Genomic DNA, 26,348 nt, shown 5'->3' on the forward strand with positions numbered 1-26,348 from the left:
TTGTGTGTAATAGTTTTTCTCTAGGGCAAAGGCAGAGGGGAAGCTGTGAAAAGGAGAGCTCCACCCAAACGTCTTGATTTCCCCAGAGCCAAGATTCCTCTGCAGTCTTTTAACCCCTGGGGCTTTGTTGCTTTGTCCATAGATTTTGAAAAAGAAAGAAATGAGAGAGAGAGAGGAGCGTTGTTCAGGTGACTCTGCTTACAGCCAATCAAAACTTGCACTTGGTAAAGATGATGATCTTGAGTGAGGCACGACTTGGTTTATCCCTCCCAGGGTGTCCCTGGCAGGACAGTTCTCAGCTGTCTATGCTCATGAGGGTTATGACTTGTTCAAGTTTGTAGGCAAGTTTCTGTTTCCCAGCCTGGTCGTCTTGATCAAGGGCTCCGAGAATCTGGAAAAACAGAGAGAAAGAAATTGTAGGGATTTAATTTTTTTTTTTTTTTTTCCCAAAAGGAGCAAGTCCAGCATCTTACAGCAGCAGATGAGGATCAGCTTTCCCTAAGGGGGGTCCCAGGCTTAGTTTAGATCATGAAAACCAGGTCAGTCAGGAGGGAACCAGGCAGGCAGTTTAAGACATATCTGACTAAATGCAGACCTCTACATTGCAACCAATCAAATGGATTCTTATCTTGGAAATCAGTTATTTGGTAGCTTCATTCATCACCTTGCCATGCCACTTGAGATGCCTTAAGGTATCTCACTTGGTCTTCAACACACAGAACCATGCTGGTCACCTTCAAGTTCCGTGTCATGTTTGCTGGACCATTCTCGGGTGCTTTAGGATATCTAAAATGGCACTGGGCACATATGTTTAAACAACTTTTGGAGACATGTGATGTAGGGCTTATATAGGGCTCCTCTGTAGCAAGCTAACATCTGACCATGGACTACTGCAAGCCATCTAAATCTGATTGACCAATAATAGGAGGCAAAAATAACAGGGATCCAGATGAAAGAGTACTGGGGAGACCAATAATCCCAGGCCCTCCCTTTCCAGACCCCAGCCTTGCTTTTCATTCCTTAAATCCATCATCTCCCTAGCCAGGATGAAGATAGGTATCTGTGACGCATGCTGGGCCCTGGGAATGGGTGGGGTGTCCCATGGTCCTGCAGAACTGCTCTTTCCCCTCCAAGGCTCTTACCTCCTCGCTGTACTTGCCAACGTAGGAGTATATCTCTGAGAGCGCACTCATAGTGTTGAACTCGTTCATATGCATGCGAGACTGCTCAGCCAAGTATGCATTCATGTCCTGGTCACTGATTGCTGGCATTTTGGCGATGTCTGAATAGTACCTGAGAGAGAGAAATACAGGTGTTTCTTGAGGGGAGAAGTAGGGAATCAAGAGATGAAAGCCATCAACAATAAGGAGAGAGGACACACTTAGCACTCTTGGGCTCTTCTGGTGCGTCAATGATATACCTGGTCATGCTCTTCTTTTACAGCAAGGGAGATGACTTAGCCAAAAGTGGAAATTACTGAAGCACTATTCCTGGATACCAGACGTGTGTTGTATTCACTCAACCCTATTCTGAGACTGAAACCCCAAAGTGCGTCCTGTAAACTTTCTCCATGCCACCAAAGAAGTAGGTAGTACCTATTGATGCTGGATTCCTTTGTCAGGCCTTCAGGGGCTTTGAGCACTGTCTCCAGTCCCACAGGCAAGTCCCACTGATCTCGCTGCCCACTGAGAGCTCAGGACTTCGCTCCCATAGACAAAAAAAGCTTTGCATGCTTTCTTGCACTGTTCACACTAGTTCATCTGCATCCATTGCTAACATCATCCACCTCCCACACTGAATCCAGTCTATCACAGCAACTCCTCTGATGCTCAACATCTCCCTTTTGCCCCAAATTTTAAGCTGGCCTGATGTCACAGTTTGTGGCAACAGGCTTCAAAACACCCCCATCCCCACTCTGACTGGGGAAAATCTGCTTCCCTTAGGAATCAACAACATTCCCCTTGAGCTCAAGAGGACTGGGGCTTTATCTGTAAGATATGGAGTCCCTAGAACCATTGCCCATCAGGCTTCATCAGCAGAGCAATGTCTCTTTAAGGAAGTTGCTATTTTCGATGTCCTTTGTCCCCCGGGTAAGGCAGGTCTTGGAGGACAAGGTTTGCGGAAGGTAATCAGTCACTGTCACTCGCAGCTGTGCTCTGCTGTCAACTGGTTAATTAGACGCCATCATTTACATTTTTAATTTCTGCAATTTGACATTTTGTGCACAAGGAAAAAAAAAAAAAGAAAAAAAGCCCATAGCTGCAGCAATCCACAATTTTATAATTAGGAGGCAGAGGGGACGGGGAGCCAAAAGAGCTGACAGGTGTCCTGTAAACAGCGTTGAGACACCTGCTGAGATGGAGGCTGTTTTCCACTGCAGAGAAATTGGACACTGAAGTGCTGTATGATAAGTATCCTTCAGACAGACAAGTGGGAAAATACTCTCTATGACAGAGCGGGACAAGCAGCTGCTGAAGTCTCATATGAAAGACAGCACAGTGCGACAGCACTGGAAGGAAACCCCTCCGCATCAGAAGGCTCCAGTTTTGCTGTCTGATTTTGTCTCCTGCACTCCCATCCTGATTTATTGCAATGGGTTGGTCTCAGTTGCTATCCTGGTTTTGCAGAGTGGGGTTGATGTAACCCTTGGAAGAGAAAGGCGTAGCAGGCAGAGGTCCCTCTCCCAGCTCTGTGCATAGTCTTCCAGCCTGGCTCCTTCCAGAGCTAGACTCTGGCTCATCATAAAATCTCATGCAAACCTCATTAACTTTACTGCAACTTCCAGTATGCACAACAACATTACTCTCCCTGGAGTCCTAGCATATTGTCTTCTGGGCTCAGGACCAGCCAAAAGTCCCGGTCTAACTCAGTTCCATGGTCTAAATATTGCTCACTCCCAGCACTCCAGTGATGACTGGTCTGGGCTTGATTTTACTTTATACTTTGCCTAATCCCCAACCCCCGAGTGGACCTGAACAGTTGTCAAGGGAAGGAGCCATCTGTAAACATCATGAGGACCTGTCCTGCAGAGCTACTTCCAGGAGAAAATGATGAGCAGGATGAATAAATATTTCTAGACCTCAAACAAGTCTCAGCATCAGCAGATAGACAAAATCAGACCTGTGCTGCATGCACTTCTGACAAGAGAAAGCGTGAGGGACTGGTGGCATCCATGAGAATGCTATTGCAGACTCCTCAGAGCCAAAGCACATTGTTGAGAAACAAGGAGTCTTATGGCCAAAAACAAGGTGTGCTTTGGCACCCAAAGAAAACTACATCCATGTGCAAGCAGCACAGTTCATAAACTTGTGGGGAAAAACAGCCTGCAATGCAGTGAAATGCATTGATTTATGGAGCCTAAGAAGAGCCCATGGAGAAGAGCCCAGCTCCTCATGAATACTGCATAGGCACCTTCCTGCTGGGCGAAATGAAAAGTGAAGAGGATTACATCACAGCAAAAATAAATTAGGCCGGTGAAGGAAAGCAGAGGTACTGTGTTGTATTTGCCAGTCTGGCTCTGACAAGCAGTTGAAATGCTCTTTTTCCTCCCTGGTTTGTCTAGTCTTCAGATGGTGGCAGGATAGTGGGTGCAAGGATGGGGCACTTCTAAAAAGTGAAACACAGACACACGTATCGTCTGCTTCTCCAAGTTTCTGCTGTCTCCCTTTCACCTGGTAGCAATGCTCTCCTGGGTCTGTGACTCACAAGGGTCTGAAAGCTCCCCAGTCCCTTTCCAGCCTTGCAGAGATATTTTCCCAGCAGCATAATGCTCCTGTGACTCATCTGAACAATGAAAAACAACACACAATGCTCCCTGGAGCGAAGGACAGGATGCAAGGATCTGAGTTTCAGGGCTTGGAGGCCTCTCCAGCCATGACAGACTCCCAAGCTGTGATCTCAGTGTGCTGGGTTCACAGGCCATCACCTACTGCCACACCAAAGTGTCCTGGTCTCCCCCAGTCTCAATTCCCTGGCCATCGTACACCTGAGCAGTCATTTCCCATTAAGGCTGAAAACTAAGATATTGTAGAAGTGTGCTTTGCAGGAAAAATAAAAGAAAAAGAAGGAAAAAAAAAAAGTGTGTTCCAATAATCAAACCTAGCTGCTAGTATACGGAGAAGACATATAATATCCTTCCATCAGAACTCTGCCATGGCCAAATGACTTATTTATTCAGAAGTTTTTCTAATGAAGCCATCATTGTGCTCTCTAAAGAAATTATGAATGTGTATATTAAAGCATCCTAGCGGGGAGATGACAACATCCCTGCTGAGTCTTTATTTACCTTCTATTTGAGCCCAGATCCTCAGAGGTACTTAGGGCTTCTCTGCCATTTGCATACCCCTAATGTCTTCAAAACCACCATGAAGCTGTCACCGAACCCCAGAGGTCCTGGGTACATTTTCACTGCCAGCATTTGCAAGGCTGCCTGTGTGCCGCTTCCCTTCGCCCCTGCAGCTGACAGCTCTCACTTACACCATAGCTGAACTGTGAACCAGTGCAGGGGGAGTGAGATGCTCCTTCACCATGCTGTTCCTCTGAGCATCCCTAAGCTGAGAGTCACCAGATCTCGCCTGAGACATGGGCAGATCATTGACTCACACTTCCCTACCCCCAGAGGCTGCATGAGCCAGCAGGAGGTTGGGAATGTAAGACTAAGCCAGATTCCCTCTGAATGAGACAGAAAGGTAGCAAAGCAGCAAATCTAGCTTAGTCTCCCTCCAAAGGTTCATGACTGAGAGTCCAAAGTAGAAGATGGTGACTACTTGTTCATATGTGCACCACTTACTGGCCTGGTGCTTCAGATTTGCTCCTTCTTCTGTACTCCAGTTTTGGTTATCTCCAGTGGATCCTTTTCCAGCTACTTCCAGGAGATCCTTAGGTGCACATCAAAAGATCCTTTCTTATGTGCTTGAATTTCCACAGGAGGAGACAGTTCTTACCTCAAGGCTGCTCATTCTCCGATACGGCAGGAAACTTGGTCATTAGACATCATGATACATCATTGTATCGGGAATAGTGTGGCCAGCAGGACCAGGGAGGTGATAGTGCCCCTCTACTCCGCACTGGTGAGGCCGCACCTCGAGTACTGTGTTCAGTTTTGGGCCCCTCACTCCAAGAAGGACATCGAGGTGCTGGAGCGTGGCCAAAGAAGGGCAACGAAGTTGGTGAAGGGTCTAGAGAACAAGTCTTACGAGGAGCGGCTGAGGGAACTGGGCTTGTTTAGTTTGGAGAAGACGAGGCTGAGGGGAGACCTTATTGCTCTCTACAACTGCCTGAAAGGAGGTTGTAGCCAGGTGGGGGTTGGTCTCTTCTCCCTAGTAACAAGCGATATGATGAGAGGAAACGGCCTCAAGCTGCGCCAGGTGAGGTTTAGGTTGGATATTAGAAAAAACTTCTTCACTGAAAGGGTGGTCAAGCATTGGAACAGGCTGCCCAGGGCAGTGGTTGAGTCTCCATCCCTGGAGGTATTTAAAAGAAGGGTAGACGTGGTGCTCGAGGACATGGTGGGCTTGGCAGTGATAGGTTAACGGTTGGACTCGATGATCTTAAGGGTCTTTTCCAACCTTAAAGATTCTGTGATTCTATGATCAGAAAATTGTGTAAATCCCTCACTCAAGCACATCAGAAACTCAAATGGAGGCTGTGAGGATTACTAGACCATAGGATGTGACTCCATAGGTATCATTAGCACAGCAACTCACCCCAGGCTGGCTTGAACAGGAAAGCCCATGAGACCATCCATTGCCACTATTGTATGGGGAAGGACTTTGGATGCACCAGTATATAGTAGTGTTCCCTCTTATTCTAAAAAAATTGTTCTTGTTGCTTTCACATCCGCCTCTTTCCCTGGCTTGTGTTTGTTTTGATTGGTTTTGTTTTGTTTTTGTAAGGAAAGCAATACAACAGTGACCCAGTAATACATCTTGCCCTCTGTTGAGCCAGGGGTAAATGCTCTTGCCTTTGGTACCAACCAGGAAAGGCTCCTTAGTGAAGCTGTTTCACAAGAATGACTGTGCCTGCTGCCACTCAGTAACTCATTAACTCATCAAAAGAGAAGAGAAAAGCCGTGTTGCCAGTGCTTCCTGAAATTTTCCAGCACTGCCGTGGTTTAGGCAGCTTAGCATGGAGCTAATTGCCTTCCAAAAGATCTTTTTGTCATGGCTGTTGTTGTGCCGTCGCTGGGTTGGGACTGCACTCATTAATAATCATTTTAGCATATGAAAAGCTTGTAACGAATCCATGTGCTGCAGACGGCAGACGCAATTACAGCAATAACATAATTAGGGTTATGCAATAGCCGGCTGTATCCAGACCACTGAAGGAGGAAGAGATGGATGAAAGGGATATGGGGGACTGCTATAGCAAAGCAGAGTAGAAGGAAAGCTTGGGAATAACCTAGCGGCCAGCTCTTTTATGGGATGAAGTGAAGCAATGCAAGGACATGCTGTCAGTTCTTCTGTTGACATGGCATGGCAGTTTTAGTTTCCTGGGAAGCATCTGAGCTGCAAAGTTTGTATTTGTGCTGATTCAGCTACAGGCAGCAACAAGACTGTTAGCCCAGAATGATCTTATTTTGGAGGGAGGTTCAAGGCCAGGATGTTGGACACTGATTGAACTTTGGCAGTAACAGCATGACAGCTAAGCAAAAGGTACCAGCCCCCAAAGTTAGCTGAAGATCTGACAGCTCTTCCAGAGATTTGCCTTGAAGAGCTTGAGGGAATGATTCTGTCTGTGCATGCATCCCCTAGCTAGGGCAATGATTTTATTTTGCATATGTATGACTTTTTCTGCTGCTTTTCATCTCAGAATAAGTGGTAGAGAATGGGCGGGCAGCACTGAGTCAATGGCTGAAGAGTGAATCAGTGAACAGGTAGTTTCTCTGGGAAAAGATACCATCCAGCATCGTCTCAGTGCAGAGGATGTGTGGGTCTGAGGTTGTACCCTCTGTGTTTAGACACGTTTTCATCTTGCCTGCTGAAAACTGCACTATGTAAGAGCAGCATGTTACTGCAATGAGAAAATATCAGGAGCTTTTTGGAGACTAAAGGTGAAGAAAGACAAGTGAACAGTCTTCAGATAGATACACCAAAAGCTGCAGCAGAGAGGTAAGGAATGAGCTGTAACCCATGTCCCTGGGGATGCCATGAGATGGCATGGGCTTTAATTACAGCCAGGGAGATTTTGGCTGGCCATCAGGGAAAACACTCTGATGGGAAGGACAGGGAAGCGCAGGAATGGATTACCTGAGGAGAGCAGAGGCTCTGTCATTGGAGGCCTTTAAGAAAGGAGTAGACAAGCATCTGTCAGGAAGGCTTTAGACAGAGCTGATCCTTTAGGCAGGAGCTGGTTGGGCTGACCTCCTGAGGCCCTTTCAGCACCGTTTTTTATTATCTGTACTGACAACACCCCCTTACCTTAACCCTTGGTATGCTATATCTTGAGCCTTCTTTCTGAAAGGGAAAGGAGACACAGAAGACTGCATTTTTTAAAGCAGAGCCAGAATTTGCACCTGTTATTTGATGGTCTCTTTTAAAGCCCTTGGAGTCACCCCAATGTTTCTGTTTAAAACCTCAATAACTTACAATGTTAGGGTGCATGCAGTTCATAATCTTTATTGTACTAAACTAGTCCAATGTGTCTTTCTTTCTAAAGTTAGCTGCAAAGCGGCCAACAGACATCACAAGCACTGCATTGGAAGAGACCATCTGTTGACTACAGAGTCCTGGAACCACAGGCTGACAAGTGAGGTAGGTTAGATCCCGAATGGGGACAGACTATGCATTCTGCATACTCCAAACATACTCCCACAGAATTTTCTATTAAGCTTAAGACCTTGACATCTAAAGGCTTATGCCATGCAAATCATAGTTGCTTCAGGAAAAGGAAATAGATGAGATCATGGACCGAGGACCTGGGTACCAACAGCTAAGTCAGGTCGTGTTTGTATCAAGTTAACATAATAAATGGTAGATATTGTAATGCTGAATCCCACAGATCATGTCACTTTAAACCTCCTTTAGTCCCAAACTTGGCAAGCCTATTTTGAATGGTCTTCATTGGAAGATTCTCAAGGTGTTAAGAATATTTACAATGTCTCCATTGACTTTCAGCTTTTCTTTGAGGGGCTATTTTTAATGCACAATAAGTAGCCAAAAGGAGATCAAGTCCCTGCAGGAATGAGAAAAAAGCACCAGTTCCTCTCCTTGCAACACTGTAGGTATTTTGGGCACCAGTGTGCAACGGAAAAGCTCTTTGGCTTCTGCTTTTTGTGCTCTGCCCCTTTTCAGTTTCCCACACCCCTGCCTCCATGCCAGGCTTTGGTAGGGAAACATTGTATTGATTGTGATGCAGGCAATTAAACGGTGTTAATGAAGTTCAAACAAGTGTTATCATAAGCTTGGCAGCATGGAGAGAAATGAAAGGTCAGCCACAGCCCTTTGTCATCTTTTCAGTGTGGTGTTGAATGCTAATGAGACAGTCCCAATTAGAACAGACTCCCCTTTGTATTGCTTGGGGATTGCATCAAATGCTCCCAAGTTCTCCAGATTTCTAGGCTCAAAGGGGACATTTGAAGTAAACTTGAAAAGATGCAGATCTGAAGCTGCTCTAATGTAAATTCAGCAAAGCCTATGGAGTTTTATTAACAGAAGTCAGATGAGAATCTAGTCTACCATTCCCATTCTTTTCCTCTTTTTTCAGTAGACTCAGATAATGATAATTGAAAAGCCTCCACCTTGTTTTAGAACTAGTCTGACTCTTCATGGCTTCAACAAAAGCCAAATAATCTGTCCCCATTTCCTGGGTTAATTCTCCTGCTTCAGTCAGGCCTCACCTTCTGCCGCAGGAAACCCAAGATGTGGCAGCACCTAGATACTTTTTAGCCATGTGCTTTCACAGTGAAAGACCCCTGGGTGTGTAAATTGAATGCTGAACCTGGTTTTCCCAAAAGTCAGGATTTCTCAGTGGGTTTGTTTCAGCAGGCAGAGTCTACCTCTGCTTCCAACAGTGTTAAAAAAGGACTGTTGAAATCAAACTCCCAGTTGACTACCAAGTGGAGGTAGACCATTGATCAGGCCAGAATCTGTAGCTACTCCCTTCCCAATGTACATTTACACTCTAAAGAGGTAGAAAACTAATCTTTGAAGGATTGGAGGTACGTACTTTCACCCATGCCTGCTTCTTTGTGCCAAGGTCATTCCCTGCTTTGCGGTTTGTGAGTCCTAAAGGCACACTCCACACTGAGAAAGCGGGAGTTGCAAAGGGAAGGCTTGGAGTAATCCAGCTTAGCTACCATTTCAACAAAACTGTTAAAAGACAGGAGCCTGTCTTTACTCCAGAGTGCCTTCAAGTAGGGTTACAATCTACCACTGCCTAATTGCCCTCTTATAGATTCTTCTTCATCAAAAAGAAGTTAATTTGATTTCAGGTCCTTCTGATTTACTCAACTGCTTCTTAAACATCCCAGCTGAAAATCTTTTCATCTTATGATTCGCTCTTTGAAGAAGTCTAGTGGTCTTGAAAGATGCCATCTCCAGCTGATACTGACTACAGAAATAGCTCCAACCGGTACTGGAAGCCTTTGGACTTGGAATAACTCCCTCAAAGTACAGTTGCAGAATGGAGAAAAGGAATTTAGGGTAGAATTGAAATTATATTTTATTCATCCTTGATATGTTTTTTCTTTGATCTACCACAGCATCCAGGTGTCACTGCCTTGAGTCAGTGGAACTGACACACAAAAATATAAGCAGGGCAGAAGCTCTAACCATGTTCCAAAACCTGCAGCCTCCCCTTGGGCTTCAGTTCAAGTTGTCAGACATCAGTGCAGATAACAACCCAGCACATGCTGGGCACAGAAATCCAGCGCTGTTTACTAGCAGCAGGAGGTGTTATGTACTCGTTTGCAAACCTAGTTGTTCGGGAAAAATTCCAGGGAAATGCAGCACCTATTGCTGAAGATCACTGGGCAACAGGATTTAGCTCCAAAGAGTTGTAAAGTGAAATCAATACTGGACAAACAAAATGGAAACTGCAGCCTTCTGTTTATGCAGAAAAAAAAGGTGTAGCATGAGGAAATACCCTGTTCTCCACCTACATACCTCAGTTTGTCACTCAAATGTACCATCTCCAAAGATAAAAAGTCAACCAGGGTCATATGTAAAACAAAGTATTTGTCCACGGAAACCAACGACCCACTACATGCAAGGCTGCTAAAGCATCACTAGAGTATGATACCTTTGGGTCACTGTTGGTGCAAACTTGATTTCTAAATGAATCTCAAACACCTCTTTCCCCCTATCCAGGTCAATCCAGCAATCAACCTCAATGCATACTAAGAAACTTGGACATAGTACCAGAAGTAGGTCATAATTAAGCAAGGTAGCTTGTAAGAGCCTTACAGGTTGCCTAGAAACGACATTTGCAGAAGTGTTTAACCACATCTAAAAATAATTGTCCAGACAAATCAGAGACCAATGGGAGCATTATTGTAAAAAATGTCACCACATGCCGGCTAGGAGACAGAATTCTTTGATCAGCCATGCTTTCCCTTCACAGGATGAGAGAAAAACATCCCCCACCAAAGGAAATACAGTGGTTTACAGTCCAGTGTGCCTACGTTGGCAGACGTCTCATATAACCTGCATGCCGTGGTATCAATTTTAGATAGTGCTCCTGAAGAAATCCAGACAGATCATTGCTTAAAACTGGATGGCATTGTACAGGAATGATTTGTAAGATAAACCCATCCTTGTATTTACAGAGTCGTAATCATTCTCCATCTGTGCAGTTCCCAAATCTGTCAATAACACCAGGCAAGCAAAGCATATTGGAAAACAAAGCACAGATCAACTTCTGCAAGGCTTGCTCCAGCAGACAGGCTCCTGCTGAATGGAGTGCAAGATGTGCTATTTGCTTGTCCTGTGGAAAATCTTAGAGAAACTGAAGGAATAGTTGTCTTGGTTGTATTCCCTGTAGAGTAGCTTTGCCAGACATTGACCTTCAATTCAGTAGATTGAACAGTACAGCTACAGGTCTTGCAGATGTGGATAAAATGTTTGGAAAGACCTCTGACCTTTCAGAAAATACCTGCAGAGCTTCAGTCACCAGCCTGTCAATCTTATGACATCTCATTCAAAGCACAGAAGAGCCTCCAAGGAAAGCTACTGGACTTGGAATAAAGGGAGATAATCGTATGACCCTTGGGATCTAGGCAGTGTGGGGACTGTCACAATGGTGCTGAGAACAGCAAATCACTTCTGGTCTGTGTGGAAAGACTTAGAAGCCCGCGTACTTCGCAAGGCTCAAACACATCACCTCCCCTTCCTTCCTCCCTCTATCGCTTCTCAACCGTTTCTCCTCAAGAGAAACAATGACAGCAAACACCTTCAGTTCACACCTCTAATTAAATTTCCATCTCTGCTGCAAGACATGTGGGAATAAAAGGCTAACGTGGAGCTTTCTACTTAGGCAATAACCAAAGAAAAAAAGCCTGGAGGCAGCTACCAAAAGCAATACTGATTATGCCTCCTACCTCCATCCATGAAGCAGGGCCTCATTGTATCACTTGCATATGTCATTCCTATCAAGAGCTAAAACTCACCTTTCCACCCAGTTCTTGTAGCTGGGGATGTCCTTGGCGTACAGAAGCTTGTTGGAGGGTGAGTCTTTGCCCAGACGGTGTTCTGAGGTTGAACAGGAGTCCATGAAAGTCTGAGCCACTACAGAGAGACAGGCATCTGTGATGCTGTTCTTGTGGATGTCGAAGACGAACTGTGGGTTCTTGATCATGTTAACCCAGAACCGTAACGGCAGGCTGCAAGAGGGGTGGGAGGGGTGGAAGAGGTGAGTCAGTCAGCTTTCTTGTGTGAGGTTACAATGGTAAATGGTGAATGGGAATCAAAGATCATGGTGCGAAGATAAAGATTCTGGGATAAGCTTTGATATACAATAAATTCCTTCCCTACAGACTCTAGGGACAGCAGTGGAGTCACCTTGGGAGTGGCTTTTTTCCCTGTTATCATTACAAGCCAGATTTTATCAGTCTTAAAGTCAATGCCATCTTATTGAAGTTGCACATAAATTAATCGGATTATAATTGAGGTGATGAAAATGACTCCTAACTTCTTTATGTTAGGTTGCAATGTAAAGTTGCACCTCTTGGCTGCTTCGTCAGACAAGGATAGGCATTGCATCCACAAAAATTATGGTGAACATTTGTCATTGAGGGACTTGGCTTTTAGCCCTCATAGCAACCCCATGGGAAGAGAGGTAGACAGAGCTCCTAGGCTGAGACTAGGGGTGTTAATGGCATGCACTGTGTGCTGTGGACACCACGCACTGTCACGCTTCACAGCTCAAGCCCAAGCCTGCATATGATGCCAGCACACTGAGCACGAAGCAGTCCTTACATGACAGGGAAAACCCTATTGCCTCAAGGAAAAAAAGGAACTGGCAAACAAGCGTTGCAAGCTTTGAAATGAAAATATATCTGCCCTAACCAAGGAAATGTTATTCCAATTGCAATCCAAAGCCCTTTTTTCCCTGACTTTTTCTCAAAAGAGCAGTTCATTTGTATGAGATGCCCTGAGGTATCTACCTCCAGCTTCTGCCTCAAGCTTTTTTGTCAGACTAAATGCATTCATATGATTGTGGCCTAAGAGTTCAGATGTGTCACTGATCACAGAGTCAAACTCTTGTGTCTCTGTCAGGTAGACTAAGTCTACCTTCAGTTTCTGCACCTTCCCAGGAGGAGGTTATTCTTCAGCTTAACAAATTCACCTGATGTTCAGGCTAAACTCCCCAGTTCCTTCCATTTGCTTGTTACCCCCATGTGTTCACAGCACCATAAAAAATTCATCTCCAAGTCTGATACATTTTGGGTAACAGCAGGCAGTTTAGCATGTCCGGACTGAGAGATGACAGCACATTTTCCTAAACCACTATATGTTCTCCTGAACCATCAAAATCACACAACAAATATAAGGAAAACCTCACACAGGTAATCCTATCAGCCAAGCAACCTCCATAGGGGAAGGGACAGAAGTTCAGGAGAAGCAGGAGATGCTAGCAATGAGAGCTGATGGGAGTTGTGGGAGGGAAATATTTTAGGCTGGGAATGGAGGATTCATCTTTTAGGGGATGAGGTGGATGAGTGAACTGTGCAGAACTTCTGCAGGTGTTTGGATAGCAAACAGCCATAGTGAGGATGAGCAGAGAGTACATGTATGTGTGCCTGAGTGTGTGTACGGGTGCGGGGAGGGGCTGGGGGGATGATGTCCCTAGCTGGGAATAATGAAGCCCATGATGTGACTTTGAGTTAATTTAATCTGATTGAACCGATTTCTTCATACTGCCCCTTTTCCCACATATACACACGCTCTGCCTTCCCTCCTCCCCCCTTAAATAAACCTCCTGCTCATTTAGTCTGAGTGGCTGCAATCAGCCTTAGATTAGTGCCGCAGATAATGTTAATAATATGCTAATGTTTCATTAGTTGAAAGCCTCTTTGGTGCATGGGGTTTCTTTTTTTATGTCATTGCGCTGTGACGATCTGCCATCAGCATGGCTGGTAAAAGGAAAAAATGCATGAGCTGGGAGCCCCATGGCTCTCCTCTGCTGTTCCTTTTATAGTCCCTGTATTTGCACAGGAGAAGGGGAGGGAGCAATTCCCCAGGGAACTTTTTCCAACAGGGAGACTCAGCGGAGAGGAGCTGCAGAGATCTTTTCTCTCCACCGATCCTGGCTTTTCCCCACTGTCCCATTACACGTATGAAGAGGGGCTGCTATCTGGCAGCTAGAGCAGTGGGCTGATGTCAGACTGTCACTCACTCCAAAGGTGACTCACACCCAGCTACAGACCCTTTAAGTGCTTAGTACCATTTGAGATGCTCTCCTGGCCTCCAGCTGCTAGCCCAGGAGGGTACAAGTCTCCTGTGGGTGCCACACATCCCCTGTGGATGTCTGGGATACCTTGAAATATCTCAGATGGCACCAGATGCCCACACACTATGTGTGGGCAAACAAATGGAGCTCTAGCCCCCCTCTGACTACAGTAGGAATTCAAATACCCAGTCTAGATGAAGACAGTGGTGCTGAATCCTCTCCCATGCCTCCCTAGACATTCCTATGGGCCTGGACACTGCAGCAGTTAAATATTTCACTGTTTTTCCTCCTATGTCCTCATGAGGTCCCTCAGAAATACTGCCATCCCTATGTAATACAGGGCAAACTGGGACCTCTTTAACCAAAGCGCTCCATCCTTGAGAGCATCCTTTGGATTCTTGGATATTCTGACTTCCCCGTAGGCTTGGGAAGACTGAGCCTGGTGCTCTGAACCCCACACCAGGCTCCTCAGCTTCCCCAGCAGCCAGCATCCCAGTCCAGGACCTCGTACTGGGGTGTCTCACTCACCAATTGCTCTTCCAGGTGTGCCGCACGTGGGGGTCATGGATGTTGTGCTTGTCAGCCTGCTCATCCAAGAAGTCAAACATGTATTTGATAGCCAGGGGAAGTGCACTGCCACGGTGAGCAGTACTGAAGATGGTCTCAAAGAGGTCGTCTACAAATTTCTGGAGGGTGCCCTGTTGGGAGAAGGAAGGAGAGAAGAATGTGAGATACCAAGTGGGAAGAGGATATTGAATTTTGGTACCCCACTGAAAACAGAGTATGTCTGTGAATCGGGCCCAAAAGTGATATTGAAAAGTGGGATCCATCTAATATCTGTTAAATGTGACATGAGTTGGAAATTTCAATACAGAGGTCTTTAAGCAGGCATGTGCATCTTCACAATATCCACTACATCTGGTTAGCAGCTAAATGGAGTAGGTCAAGATGCTACCTGTCCTCTCTGCTACTAGCACTCCCCGCCAGGGAGACTGGCTGAGCTGTGGTGGAATACCTTGCCCCATCTCAGGTATATGGTGATGCAGAGGACCAGATATGTTCCCACTGAAATTTCTCTCCTCTGAGTTTCACGGTCAACTGCTTTAGTGCATGTATGAGACAAAAATTAGCCATTTTCTATGCTGGCTTTCATCCAGGGCCAATTCTTAAGCTGGGAATAGAAGTCAGATGACTGTAGAGCAGAGCAGAAGGTGTCATTGAGACAAATGGGACAAGAGTGCCTGCAGAGAGATGGATGTTTTATATGTGTGAGTAGTATAATAAATAACACAAACTTAATCTTAATCCCCAAGAGAACACCTCATTTTTTACTACCCATTGGCATGGGACTGAGGCAAACCCTAGAAGTAATGCATGGATGTGTCAGATACTGCTCTGCAGACCTCAGTAATATCCGCTGCAGAGACTGCAGAGGTCTCCTTATGCTCCTCTAGGAGGAGAATCCCATATCCTGTGCTTGGCAAAACTCCCTGGAAAAGCCAGTGAGGACAGCTGACCTTTAGCAAGAAGGTGAGGAGCTGGAATATCAGGAGGTGACCAGACAGGCTGGGTTTGGGGGCAAACCAAGCAAGGCACGCTTTCCCTGCTGAATGGAGAACTCTAGCCCACGTTTGAACCTCTGCTCTGCCACCAGAGCTTCATAGGCAGTTATATGTGAACAAACCATACAGCTGCTAAAATATCCAAAAAGCAATCAAATCTCTAACAAACGTTTCTTGATATGCAAGATTTCCTCTTCTGAAAAATAAACTCCTCCCCTTTCTCTGCAGACCAATGAAAGAAATTCTTACTACAAATGAAGCACCAGGTTCCACCAGAGTGGCTCAAGTTTACATAGTGCTAACAAATACTTAATTAGAAAGCTGGTGTCTCTTGCTGATTCACCACTTGATTTATCCTTCAGGAAACAAACAGAGGTACCTTTTGCTTGTGTGAACTCCTACAGGGTGAATAAAGCCCTGCAGCACATGTCTGACTCAGAAAGGGCCCCTGAGGGGAAATCTTGTTGGTCTGACATGGAAGAGCTGCCCTCAGGTTCGGTTTCTGGAGGGAATTAGTTCTCTACATGCTCACCCACACAAACACAAAGAAAACCTCTGAGGCTTTTACGCAAGAGACTCTAGGTCTCAGAGGTCAGGGATTTACTGGAATAAAAGTCATTGTCAGCTTAACTAAATATTCCCTGGGATTGTATTACTAGCAATTGCTCTCTTTCCCTCCCTCAAATGGTCATGACGAGAAAAGAAAATTGTTCGGCCCGAGAGGGAAAACAATAAAGCCCCAGCCTTTCTACTCTCTCTGTTACTGTGCAAGTTTCACAGCTGCTTTCAAGCCATCTCCACAAAAAAAATCCAAAACCAAAACAAAAAACAAGTGTTGAGTTTGTGATCTGGAACAGAAAGCAAAAGCAATTCAGTGGCGGGGTAGGGGACGTATCCCCAGACAGCGTAAATCAGCACCGGTCCGATGCTTGCTGGTTTACACCAGCTGGGGCCCGGGCCCTGGGGAGCATCATTTTCTTTTTATGTTGTGTGATCCGTAAAAGTATCTTGATGCCAGGGAACTGGGCATGTACCAAGGGCTAAAGACAAAGCCACTTTATCTCCAAATCCCACTGCAACATAAACAGCCTGAGTGAGGATGCTGGTAGAGTCAGACATCAGTGGCAAAATGAGCTGAGGAACAAATATTCAGGTAAAACTGTATGGTAGGACATAAGCATGTGATGGAGACCTGTCTGATGGGCAAACTCAGATGGCGTTTGCATGAACACATGAAATTGTGTTTGTGCCTATTAACACCCTGACAAGAAATTATAATAGTCAAACTTTCAGAGAAGGGAGCAAGATTGGGCTATTTGATCACTCAGAACAGGGTGAGATAGCACCATAATCAGCCACACCTGAGCCACAGCTATCCTACAGTTTCCACTTCTGGGATGCATTGAGATAATTCTCATGCTAGAGAGATTTGGGCACAAAGATGCTCTGTGCTGCAAAAGGATGGGAGAACTGCAAAGGGAGCCTTTCTCTGACTCTACTGCCTTCCTCTCCACCTGCCCTAGTCCCTGCTGGGGTGCAAAAGCAGATCGTTGCAGCCTCTTCATTAGTGCAGGCTTCTCCAAGGAGACCATTATCCACAGGGTGAAAGAGTAAATAAATGTAAGCTCAGACAACTGCTTTCGCCCATGCTCTTTACAAGTGAGTTAGGTGGAAGATAGTCTCAGTTAGAGACGAAAGAAGGTGAAAGGTCTGAGAGCTTTTGTCAACCCCAGAGCAAGCCAGCTGCAGCAAGAACTGGCCTTGTCCTTCACAGGGAAGGGACAGCATGGTGGTGAGTGACAGTGAGTTCTTTCTGTGCAGACAGTGGCAATTAAGCCACTTTCTGTTGCTGTCGTGGAGACAAAGTCCACTGCAGGAAGTTTTAGACCTGTCAGCTTGAGTGATCTCCACTTGTGCAAGTGTCCTCCCCATGGTGCTGCATCCCCAGTTACGCTAAACACTCACATACTGCCCCGCTACAGAAGTTTTGCAGGCTCTGGCAGGCACCCATGTATGATTTCATGTAGGTTTCCAGCATTTGGGGGAATATGGATTGAGCAGATGGGATCTTACCAGCTTCCCAACACCCAAGAAATGTTCTTTTGGGAAAGCACAACCAGCCAGATCACAACATAAAGGAGGACTTGGATCTGCATCACCCCTGGCAGCAAGTATTCACAGCACGGGCAGTCCTTGCCCTCTCTGCAGAGACCTGCCATGGGCCAGTGGTGATGTGTGAGATGTGTCTGGAGATTCAGTTCAAGATGTCCCTGCTCTGCCTCCACCTGACTTAATCTGTATTTTCTCTTTGGAGACCCTGAGCTTTCCAAGTCTCAGTGGGGATGGGCATCTAACTCTGCTTGCTTTCCTTGGAGCTGGCCACCTATTAGCCACGTCACTGTCAACTCCCTGCCAATTCATCAGCACAGGAGTCTTTATAGGCCCAAGGGAATGGTGGAGAAGAAGGACTTGTAGCACAAAACTCAGGGTTTTGTGGCAGAGGAGCCCATTTCAGACTGTGAGGTGTGACACATCCTTGGAACCTGATCTTGGAACCCCTGACTCTTCATTTGCTCAATTTTGGTACAAACTACAAGCCAGTATAATCAACAGCCCCAACACACACCTACCCCTGTGCTGACTTTCTCTGCCAGTCTCATGGCCCTAGGTTCTTTACTCTTCGTTGCTGGCCAATGTCCCTTTTCTGACTCTGCTTTCTAAATTCAAGCTCCTTCCCTCCATGCTTGGAGCACTCTTCTTGCTCTATTTTGCTTCTCACTTTATCCCCCTTTGGCATCCTTTGAGCAGTTTCTCATTTCTTGTAGGAAAAACATTCCACTGCAGTTCCTTTAAAAACCCATTTCTCACCCTCTTCCCCCCCCCCCCCCCCCCCCCCCCATGTACCTTGGTTGCAAGTAGCCTCGTCAGGTAGATCTCAGAAACCATCTTGCTGCCCCGGTCACCCTCTTTTTGGTCACCGTGCTCATGGTTCTTCACCAAGTGCCACATCTTGACTCCACTCTCAAGGTCAGGGGTGATCATGGGGGTGCGGGAACGGAGGCTATCCGGGCTGCCTGTGTAACGGATCATGTTTTCTGCAAAGAGAGATGCATGTATCTCAGCCCTAGTAGCACTCGTATTGGGATTAATGGGTTTCACCAAGGAAATATGCTAATGACATGCCACCTAATAGAATTTTTTCATCAGACAGGCAAGAAGAAGATATTTTCTGTCTGGGTTCGGTAGCAAGTACCTCTCCCATTCAGTATATGGAGTGGATGCTCATACAGATTCTGGTGTGGGGCTGAGACAATCACAGCTAGTGAGTCCACCCTGGGGTGACGTTAGTTTGGGTCTCCAGAGTGGGAAGGCTGTAGTAATACTGTGATGTCCCTGTTCTCACAAGCTCAGCATTTCCATATTAGTACTAAATAAATTTCCATCAATCACTTTGTAACAATAGGCAGCAAGGGAATGTACAAGTGCAAGGTCCTGCACCTGGGTCAGGGCAATCCCCAGTATCAGTACAGGCTGGGGGGTGAAGGGATTGAGAGCAGCCCTTCTGAAAAGAACTTGGGGGTACTGATAGACGAAAAGCTAGACATGAGCCAGCAATGTGCTCTCGCAGCCCAGAAAGCCAACCATATCCTGGGCTGCATCAAAAGAAGCATGGCCAGCAGGTCGAGGGAGGTGATTCTGCCCCTCTACTCTGCTCTGGTGAGGCCCCACCTGGAGTACTGTGTCCAGCTCTGCAGTCCTCAGTACAAGAAGGACATGGAGCTGTTGGAGAGGGTCCAGAGGAGGGCCACAGAAATGATCAGGGGGCTGGAACACCTCTGCTATGAGGACAGGCCGAAAGAGCCAGGGTTGTTCAGCCTGGAGAAGAGAAGGCTGTGGGGAGACCTCATTGCGGCCTTTCAATACTTAAAGGGGGCTTATAAGAAAGATGGGGACAGACTTTTCAGCAGGGCCAATAGTGACAGGACAAGGGGTAATGGTTTTAAACTAAGAGAGGGTAGATTCAGACTAGATATAAGGAAGAAATTTTTTACAGTGAGGGTAGTGAAACACTGGAACGGGTTGCCCAGAGAGGTGGTAGATGTCCCATCCTTGGAAACATTCAAGGCCAGGCTGGATGGGGCTCTGAGCAACCTGATCTGGTTGTAGAGGGCCCTGCCCATTGCAGGGGTGATGGACTAGATGAACTTTAAAGGTCCCTTCCATCCCAAAGCATTCTATGATTCTATGAATATCTCCTTGTGAAATTACAGTGTGAGACAGAAAAGCCCCCAAAGCAGCTGTATGGACCAGGCCTTGTTATCAAAGCATTATGACTGAGTGATTTGCTTAGTAAAGACAAGGGATGATGCCAAGCCAGACATGATGTCAGTGTCTACACTATTAAATTAAACAATTTAATTGTTTAACAAACAATTGTATCAAACACTGACTTTTGGTTGCCCATGCTTTTTACCTCTTATCATGTTCCCTGGCAAAGCTTTGGCCTGGAACAACTAGCACTGTCAGTGTCAAACACTGCCCAGGACTGGTTCAGGGGATAGTATCAGCTACTCATCGCAACCAGTATGGACAAGTACAACTCGTTTTACCTGTATGGATGTTAGCCAAACCATGCCATGCTGCTTGGCATTATGGCCAGGGAGTAGGCCATGGCCTTTTTGCATAGTAATATTGATGTAGCTAACATGACCTCTTGCCCAGCTCCCCATCCCCAGACTTAGGAGGATCTGCCTCCTCTCCCTCCTTTGGCATCAAAGCAATCCAATAACTCCTGCCCACCCATCCTCTTCATTCTGTGCTCCAAACTCTTATTTTGACAGAAAGTAAACCAGAACCCCGGGTGGGCCTGCACAAATTTCCTCTCCAAGGACATTTTAGTCTCCAAATTTTACCTCCCTTTGCCTCTGAGTGATGGCATGAGGCATTCCTCTCTCCCTGACCTTCCAGCAATGCTGCCGATAAGTCTTTTCCAACCATAATTAACAGAAGTGTTGCACCTTTCTGTAGCAAGATCTGAATCAGCGTCATTAATGCATTACCAATCTCTACATATTAATTATCAGATGGAATATCCTTTTTCTCTCTGGATGTTGTTTTCTTAATTGCAATTAACAATCACTTCTGACCCACCACATCTTCTCCTCCCCCTGCATTCTCCCTCACTCCCTCCTTCTGAAAAATCAAATGGCAAAAGAATTAAAGAAATCCAACAGAAATTAACCCCCCTCAAGTCTTCCTTTTCAAAGGTCACTGTGTCTTTCAGTAATTGCAACAACATGGCAAAGAGGATGAATATTAATAAGGTCTGGTGGATTGCTTATGTCCTTGGAGAAAGAGGAAGGGGGCTCCTCTGGACCGAGTAACTGTACTTTCCCTCAAGCTAAAGGGAGTAAGAAGGATCAGAGATGCTTTCAGAAATTAAAAAATAATAATAAACAGATATGGCAGCTGCATCCAGGTTGGAGGGTGGTTTTGCAGCACTTTGGTTGCACATTAGAGGTGTTTTGTTTTGCCTTCCAGCATCACCACAGTGAGACATGTCCTGGGCTGCAATTCTAGCACAGGGGAGAAGGGTGTGTGATGGTGTGAGTGAGACTCAGGAGGTCTCTGTTTGGCTCTACAGAGGAATTTCCACCTGATCTCTATTTCACAGCTGTCTCATTCTCAGTTATCTCATGGGTAAAGTGGGAACAACAATCCACTGCCTTGAGATATACTGATATAAGACCTCAGCAAGCCATTTTTTTTATTATTCCAGGTGCAAATTCCCTTGGGATAATAAGACAGCTGGGTGGGACACACAACACCCACACTGACATATAACTGTAGACAGGCTATGCCCTACATAGACCGTGGTTGCTTGTAGTCCCAGAGGCCTCTAATCTGTGCCACAGATTTGTCTTCACAACAGACCATGCTCCAAGGACTTTGTCCACCAGAATGACTGAACCCATAGAATATGCTGTGTTTCTCCCTTGCCTCTCCCTGTGCAAACTCTAAGAGTGAGATTCAGTGATCCAAAATGTAGGCAGCTAATTATATAGGCTCCTCCTTTTGTTAATGAGGGAGGAGAAGTACTTCCTACAAGCAATCCAACCACTTGGATCAGCAGCTTGGACCAGATCCCTAAGTTTTAGATGGCTAAATCCTCTCCTCCTGACACTCCTCAAAAGCAATCATATCAACTAGCATCTGCCTATCATTCTCTCTGCTGGTGCTCAACCACCATGACATTTGGGATGTCTCCTCCGGTGCTTTCTCAATCCATATCAGCACACAGGCCCTTACCGTACTTGCTGGCTGAGGTCCGGGAGACCGTGGAGTTGTTGACTGCATTGTAGGCAGTGACTTGCTTGGAGACTAAAGCTACCACAGATCCATCTGGCACCTGGAGAGAAAAAGGGACTTTGTCAAAAAGCTTCTGAGAACTGGCTGAGGAGCATGCCAAGGACAGCAGAAATTCAAGTAGCAGAAATTGAGCCGTAAACCAGTGTCACTGTAGGCAGGACAGTAGTTTTGGCTCAAAGCTTCAAATACGTTCTTCAGTGGGTCTTTTAACAAAAAAGGGACAAAATCTCCTGTTACACTGCTAGAAGCCTGCACTTGGGCAATGGGACAACTGATGACAAAGCAGACTCTGCTCCTTTCAGGTCCTGATTCGAAGCCCAGTTCAAGACAATGTGAGTCTTTGCACTAACCTCAGTAAAGCTGATGGCAGGTTCTTCACAAGGAAGCTTTTATGCAGAACAGAAGCATGAGAAGAATAAAATCACCTGAGCTATTTCAAACATCAAGGATGGGATGTCCCATAAGGATGATAAAACTGATATGAAATTTTCTATTCCTTCCACCTCTATTGCAGGTAATATCTAGGTACCTAGCTCAGAAACCGATAACTGCATTTTCCACTTTGATCCTGTCAGCCTCTCCATATGGTCTCCCCCTTGCACGTGACAAATGCACTGCTGGACTGAAGTGACTACCACAACTTCTTTCTCTTTACTGTGTCAGAGGGTTTCACGCAGGGAAAAGCAGCAGGTTTGGAGTGGTTGTGCTCCAGGATGTCATGGAATAGTGTTTCAACAGACAACAGAGTTTTCTGAAATGAGCCAGACTTTCCATTTCTACAGCTAGGCGATTCATATGGGTCTTGTGTCAGAAATGTTAACAAGCCAGTGGCTCAGAGGAACCATATCAGGAATATCTGTGATAAATAAGACATCATAAAAAGGATATGGGTGAAAAAAACCCTGCTAACAACGTCTAACTCTTGTCTGTGTAATGATAATAATTAGCACTTGCATAGAGTTTTTCATCTTCAAAGCACTGCAGAGGCTAATTAAATAGCCCCTCAACAATCATGGAAGGCAATTATTGACTCTTTGTAGTTTTAGCCCCACACTGCAGACAGGGAAACTGAGGCAACAGGAATATCAGTGTCTGTCCCAGCATGCTCCGTGTCTGCCCTCAGGACAGCCAGCGTAAACGATGTAGAGTTCAACACCCTGGCAGCTGAGGACTTGTTCTGCCCCAGCTCATGCATATAGCTGGGAGCTCGTTGCCTGAAGCAAACAACTGGAAAAAGCACAGAAGGGAAAGAAAATTATGCCTGGTTTGTTGGTGAAATAAAATAGAAAACTTCCCCGCTCCCCCTCAAAAAAAGTGGAATCAACCAGCAATGCTTCAGTCAATCTGAAGTGAAAAGTTTTGTTTCCTTTTCAAATTATTTCTTGCTGCCTCCTCAGGTCAGCTCTTAAATGAAAAAAAAATCTTGTTATAAGACATAGATTGCTGAGGTGTGATTAAGGAAATGACAAAATTGTCAGCATCGGATTAAACTTAATGAGGTGCTTTTTTTTGGTTTTTTTTGCAAGGGAAGGAAGGACTAAGGGGAACTTTTGACCAAAACTCCATTTTTCATTAAATCTACCACTTGTGTAAGATATTTTTGGACATCTTTAGCCCTCTCTTATGGATCTCAAGGTCATGCAGAGATGAAGGGAAGCCCCGTCCCAAGGCAGGTCACATACACCAGGACAGGGATTGAAAACAAGGGTTCCTAGGTCAGTGACAACTCCACTGCACCATGGTCTCCAGTCATGCTGCTTTCTTCCTCCTTCTTCCAGACACTAAGCCTCCTTCCCTTCCATTTTTCTCTCTTCCATCCTTCTGAACTCTGCTAGCATTACAAGGCCTTCAATGCATTAGAAAAAGGGGGATGGAAGGGCTTGTTTTCTGTTTGTCTGCATCAGAAATTTTAACTCGTATTGTCTTCATGACCACAGCTCCTCTTCACATCCTTTACTCACCAAGGATGCCCCTCCTTTGAGAGAGACAGAGGATTTTTTTCTTCTCTTGGCTTCATCTCTAATGTTGTGCAGGGTAATTACTACAAGGACAATGGAACAGGATAGATGTGCTCAACACAGGGGCTCTGCCCAGTTATTGCCCACTCAACCTCTGCATCTTAGAGAATAACACTTTGCCCTTTTCCTTTCTATTTTCTTAGCTGATCTACCTTCTACCCATCCTCTCACACAGTTACCTGATAGTGTGCCAGCGTGTTGAGTCTCTTCCAGTCATTCTCTATCTTGGTTGTGATGTCTTCATCCTGAAGGATCATCCTTGCCCCGCTTGCTTGCCGCCACTCTGCAAGGAGAACAGGGACATCATTGAACTCTGCTGTGCAGAGCCTCTGAGATAGGGGATAGAGCCCTGGTAATCCCTGGGCCCATAATTCATGTGGTCACACATGTGCAGGCTGCACCCATGCAGCAGTGTCAGTCACTGCCTTTACACTCTGTCAGATGCCTCCAACCACGTAGAACACACAAATGCACAAATGTCCAGAGCCCTTTTTCCAGAGGGAAAGAGAAGACAGATGAACCATTAAAAGTCAGGAAGATGGTTCAGGAAAGTATGCAAAAATCATAACCATACAGCAAAGATCAGAGTCAAGTCCCAGGTCATCCAGATAGGTTTCTTTACCCTTGATAAAATGATATTGCAATCACAAACCAACTTTTGCACAGGAAATACCCACCCCTTTAAAGAGTGACGCCATATAGAGGTCGGAACATAGAGCAGTTCCCTACAGAGATGAGAGGTACAAGGCTAGGGCACAGCAGCACGCAGTGGTGAGCTCTGTACAGATAAATAAAGCAATGACCAGAGAGCTGTTGATCCATTGGCAAAGCTGAACAGAGCAAGGCCTGGTGCTTTAGCACCCTGATTATTCACAGTGTTTAACCCTCACTTACTCCCTGGCTCTGTTCTTGCTCCAACATGGCTGTTTCCAAGACCAACCTGTCCTTGCGTATGTTAGCCATCACTGTGGGACAGGAGCAAATGAATGTCACTTGTGTAAGGGATAGAAATTCATCCCTGGTCCTCTTTCCTTTAGCAGCATAGACACAGCCTTTATCAGTACCTGAGATATGTCTAACTGCCAAGACCTAGCCACAGAGAGGGCTCCCCTGGGCAGAGCACTGTCTTGTTCAGCACAGTGCCAGACCCTGTACTGGGCTCAGTTCATCTCCATTAGTGCTCACACAGCACTGCTTGCTACCCAAATCCAGAAGTGATGAAGAGCAGGAAGCCCTTAGCTTTGGGCACAGTAGAGGCACAACGGGGAGAAGAGCCAGAGACAGAACCAATGCCCTGCTCCGTGGAGCATGTAATCTCTACCAGCCTTCAGCAGCATGCCTGTGGGCAGAAGGGCTCCAGTTTCTGACCACATCCAGTTGTCCAGCCTCCACCCTGAAATGATCAATGCTTCTCTCCTTCTGCAGCACTGGAGTACCCCATCACTTCCCAGGGTACCACCTTTTGCTCAAGTCTTGAAGGATATTCCATGTGGAGGATTGTCACAGCTTTCCCCACAGAGGACTCACAGACTTGCCTATAGGCAAGGAACATGTAAACATGGCCAAAAGGAGACAAATACAGTATCACCTGGCGACACCAGGGAAAGCTGTGGCTTAACCACAGACAACCTGGACCATTCAAAGCTATCTTTTTGGTTGTCATGTCTCAGTCACAGTGACCCTAACACATACAGTTTAGCCAGAGCCAAAGCAGAAAGTCTATTCATTTGCAGAAGTTAATTAAAATGAACTCTTGGATATGGAGACATCACCTGCCACCCCTGCTTATTTCTCCTAATATAAAAATGCAAGGACCGTTGCAAATTTCTTTTGGTTTCAGCAGTTTTCTTATCACATAATTAAAATGTATTGGGAAAGCTGCCCTTGCCTTTATTATTCATTTAAATTAGCAGGAAGAGGTCAGCTGCTGTGTTTATTGCTGGGTGTTACTTTAGCTGGAGATACTCAAAGAGTAAGCAAAGGTTTTGTTGGCTAAGCACTGATCCTGAACTGCCCTTCATTTACTCCAGCTCCTTAGATCCTCACCTACATTATCCTTGTGATGTCCGAGGGTGATGCTCTCTGTTCATTCCCAACTGGACTGGATTCCTGGAAGCTAACTGGTCCCAGGCATTTCTGGGAAGAGCACAAAATGCTTAAGTTTGGGCTGGGAAACAGTGCTCTTATGAAGTGCCCCATAGAGTGCCAATACCACTTCTGCTGTCACAGAGTGTGTCTCTTATGTGCCTTCCACATGGTTTCTTGGGGACGGTGCCTCTGACATCTCTCCTTCAGGGCTCTGCATACTACTATGGTCCTCCTCTCTTCTAACTCATGTCTGGGGAGGCACACACACTCACATGGTATTTCGGGAGGGATGCACAGGTTCTCAGTGTTGCACTTGGCTCTAATACGAAGGGTAGGCACAGCTTTCCTCATTCTGTGCTTTATTTGTATTCAAGGGCTGGGCAGGGTCCTCAGATCAGCAGAAGCTTTCCCTCTGCTCCACAGA

General features: G+C 45.8%; 1 protein-coding gene across 1 annotated transcript in view; it reads right to left on the reverse strand.

Annotated features, from left to right (window-relative positions):
• Positions 1-295: 295 nt before the first annotated feature.
• PLXNA4 (plexin A4) overlaps positions 296-26,348 on the reverse strand; it is a gene marked incomplete at both ends in the record, with an annotated part of 424,475 nt that continues 398,422 nt past the window's right edge. Inside the window, 7 exons of the mRNA XM_082308764.1 lie at positions 296-391; positions 1,143-1,293; positions 11,606-11,818; positions 14,416-14,585; positions 18,354-18,544; positions 21,759-21,858; positions 24,016-24,119. Coding sequence (XP_082164890.1) covers positions 296-391; positions 1,143-1,293; positions 11,606-11,818; positions 14,416-14,585; positions 18,354-18,544; positions 21,759-21,858; positions 24,016-24,119 — 1,025 coding nt within the window. The remainder of the gene's footprint in view (positions 392-1,142; positions 1,294-11,605; positions 11,819-14,415; positions 14,586-18,353; positions 18,545-21,758; positions 21,859-24,015; positions 24,120-26,348) is intronic.

Source organism: Platalea leucorodia (genome assembly GCF_965183815.1).
Source record: "Platalea leucorodia genome assembly, chromosome: 4".
Classification (NCBI taxonomy): Eukaryota; Metazoa; Chordata; class Aves; order Pelecaniformes; family Threskiornithidae; genus Platalea; species Platalea leucorodia.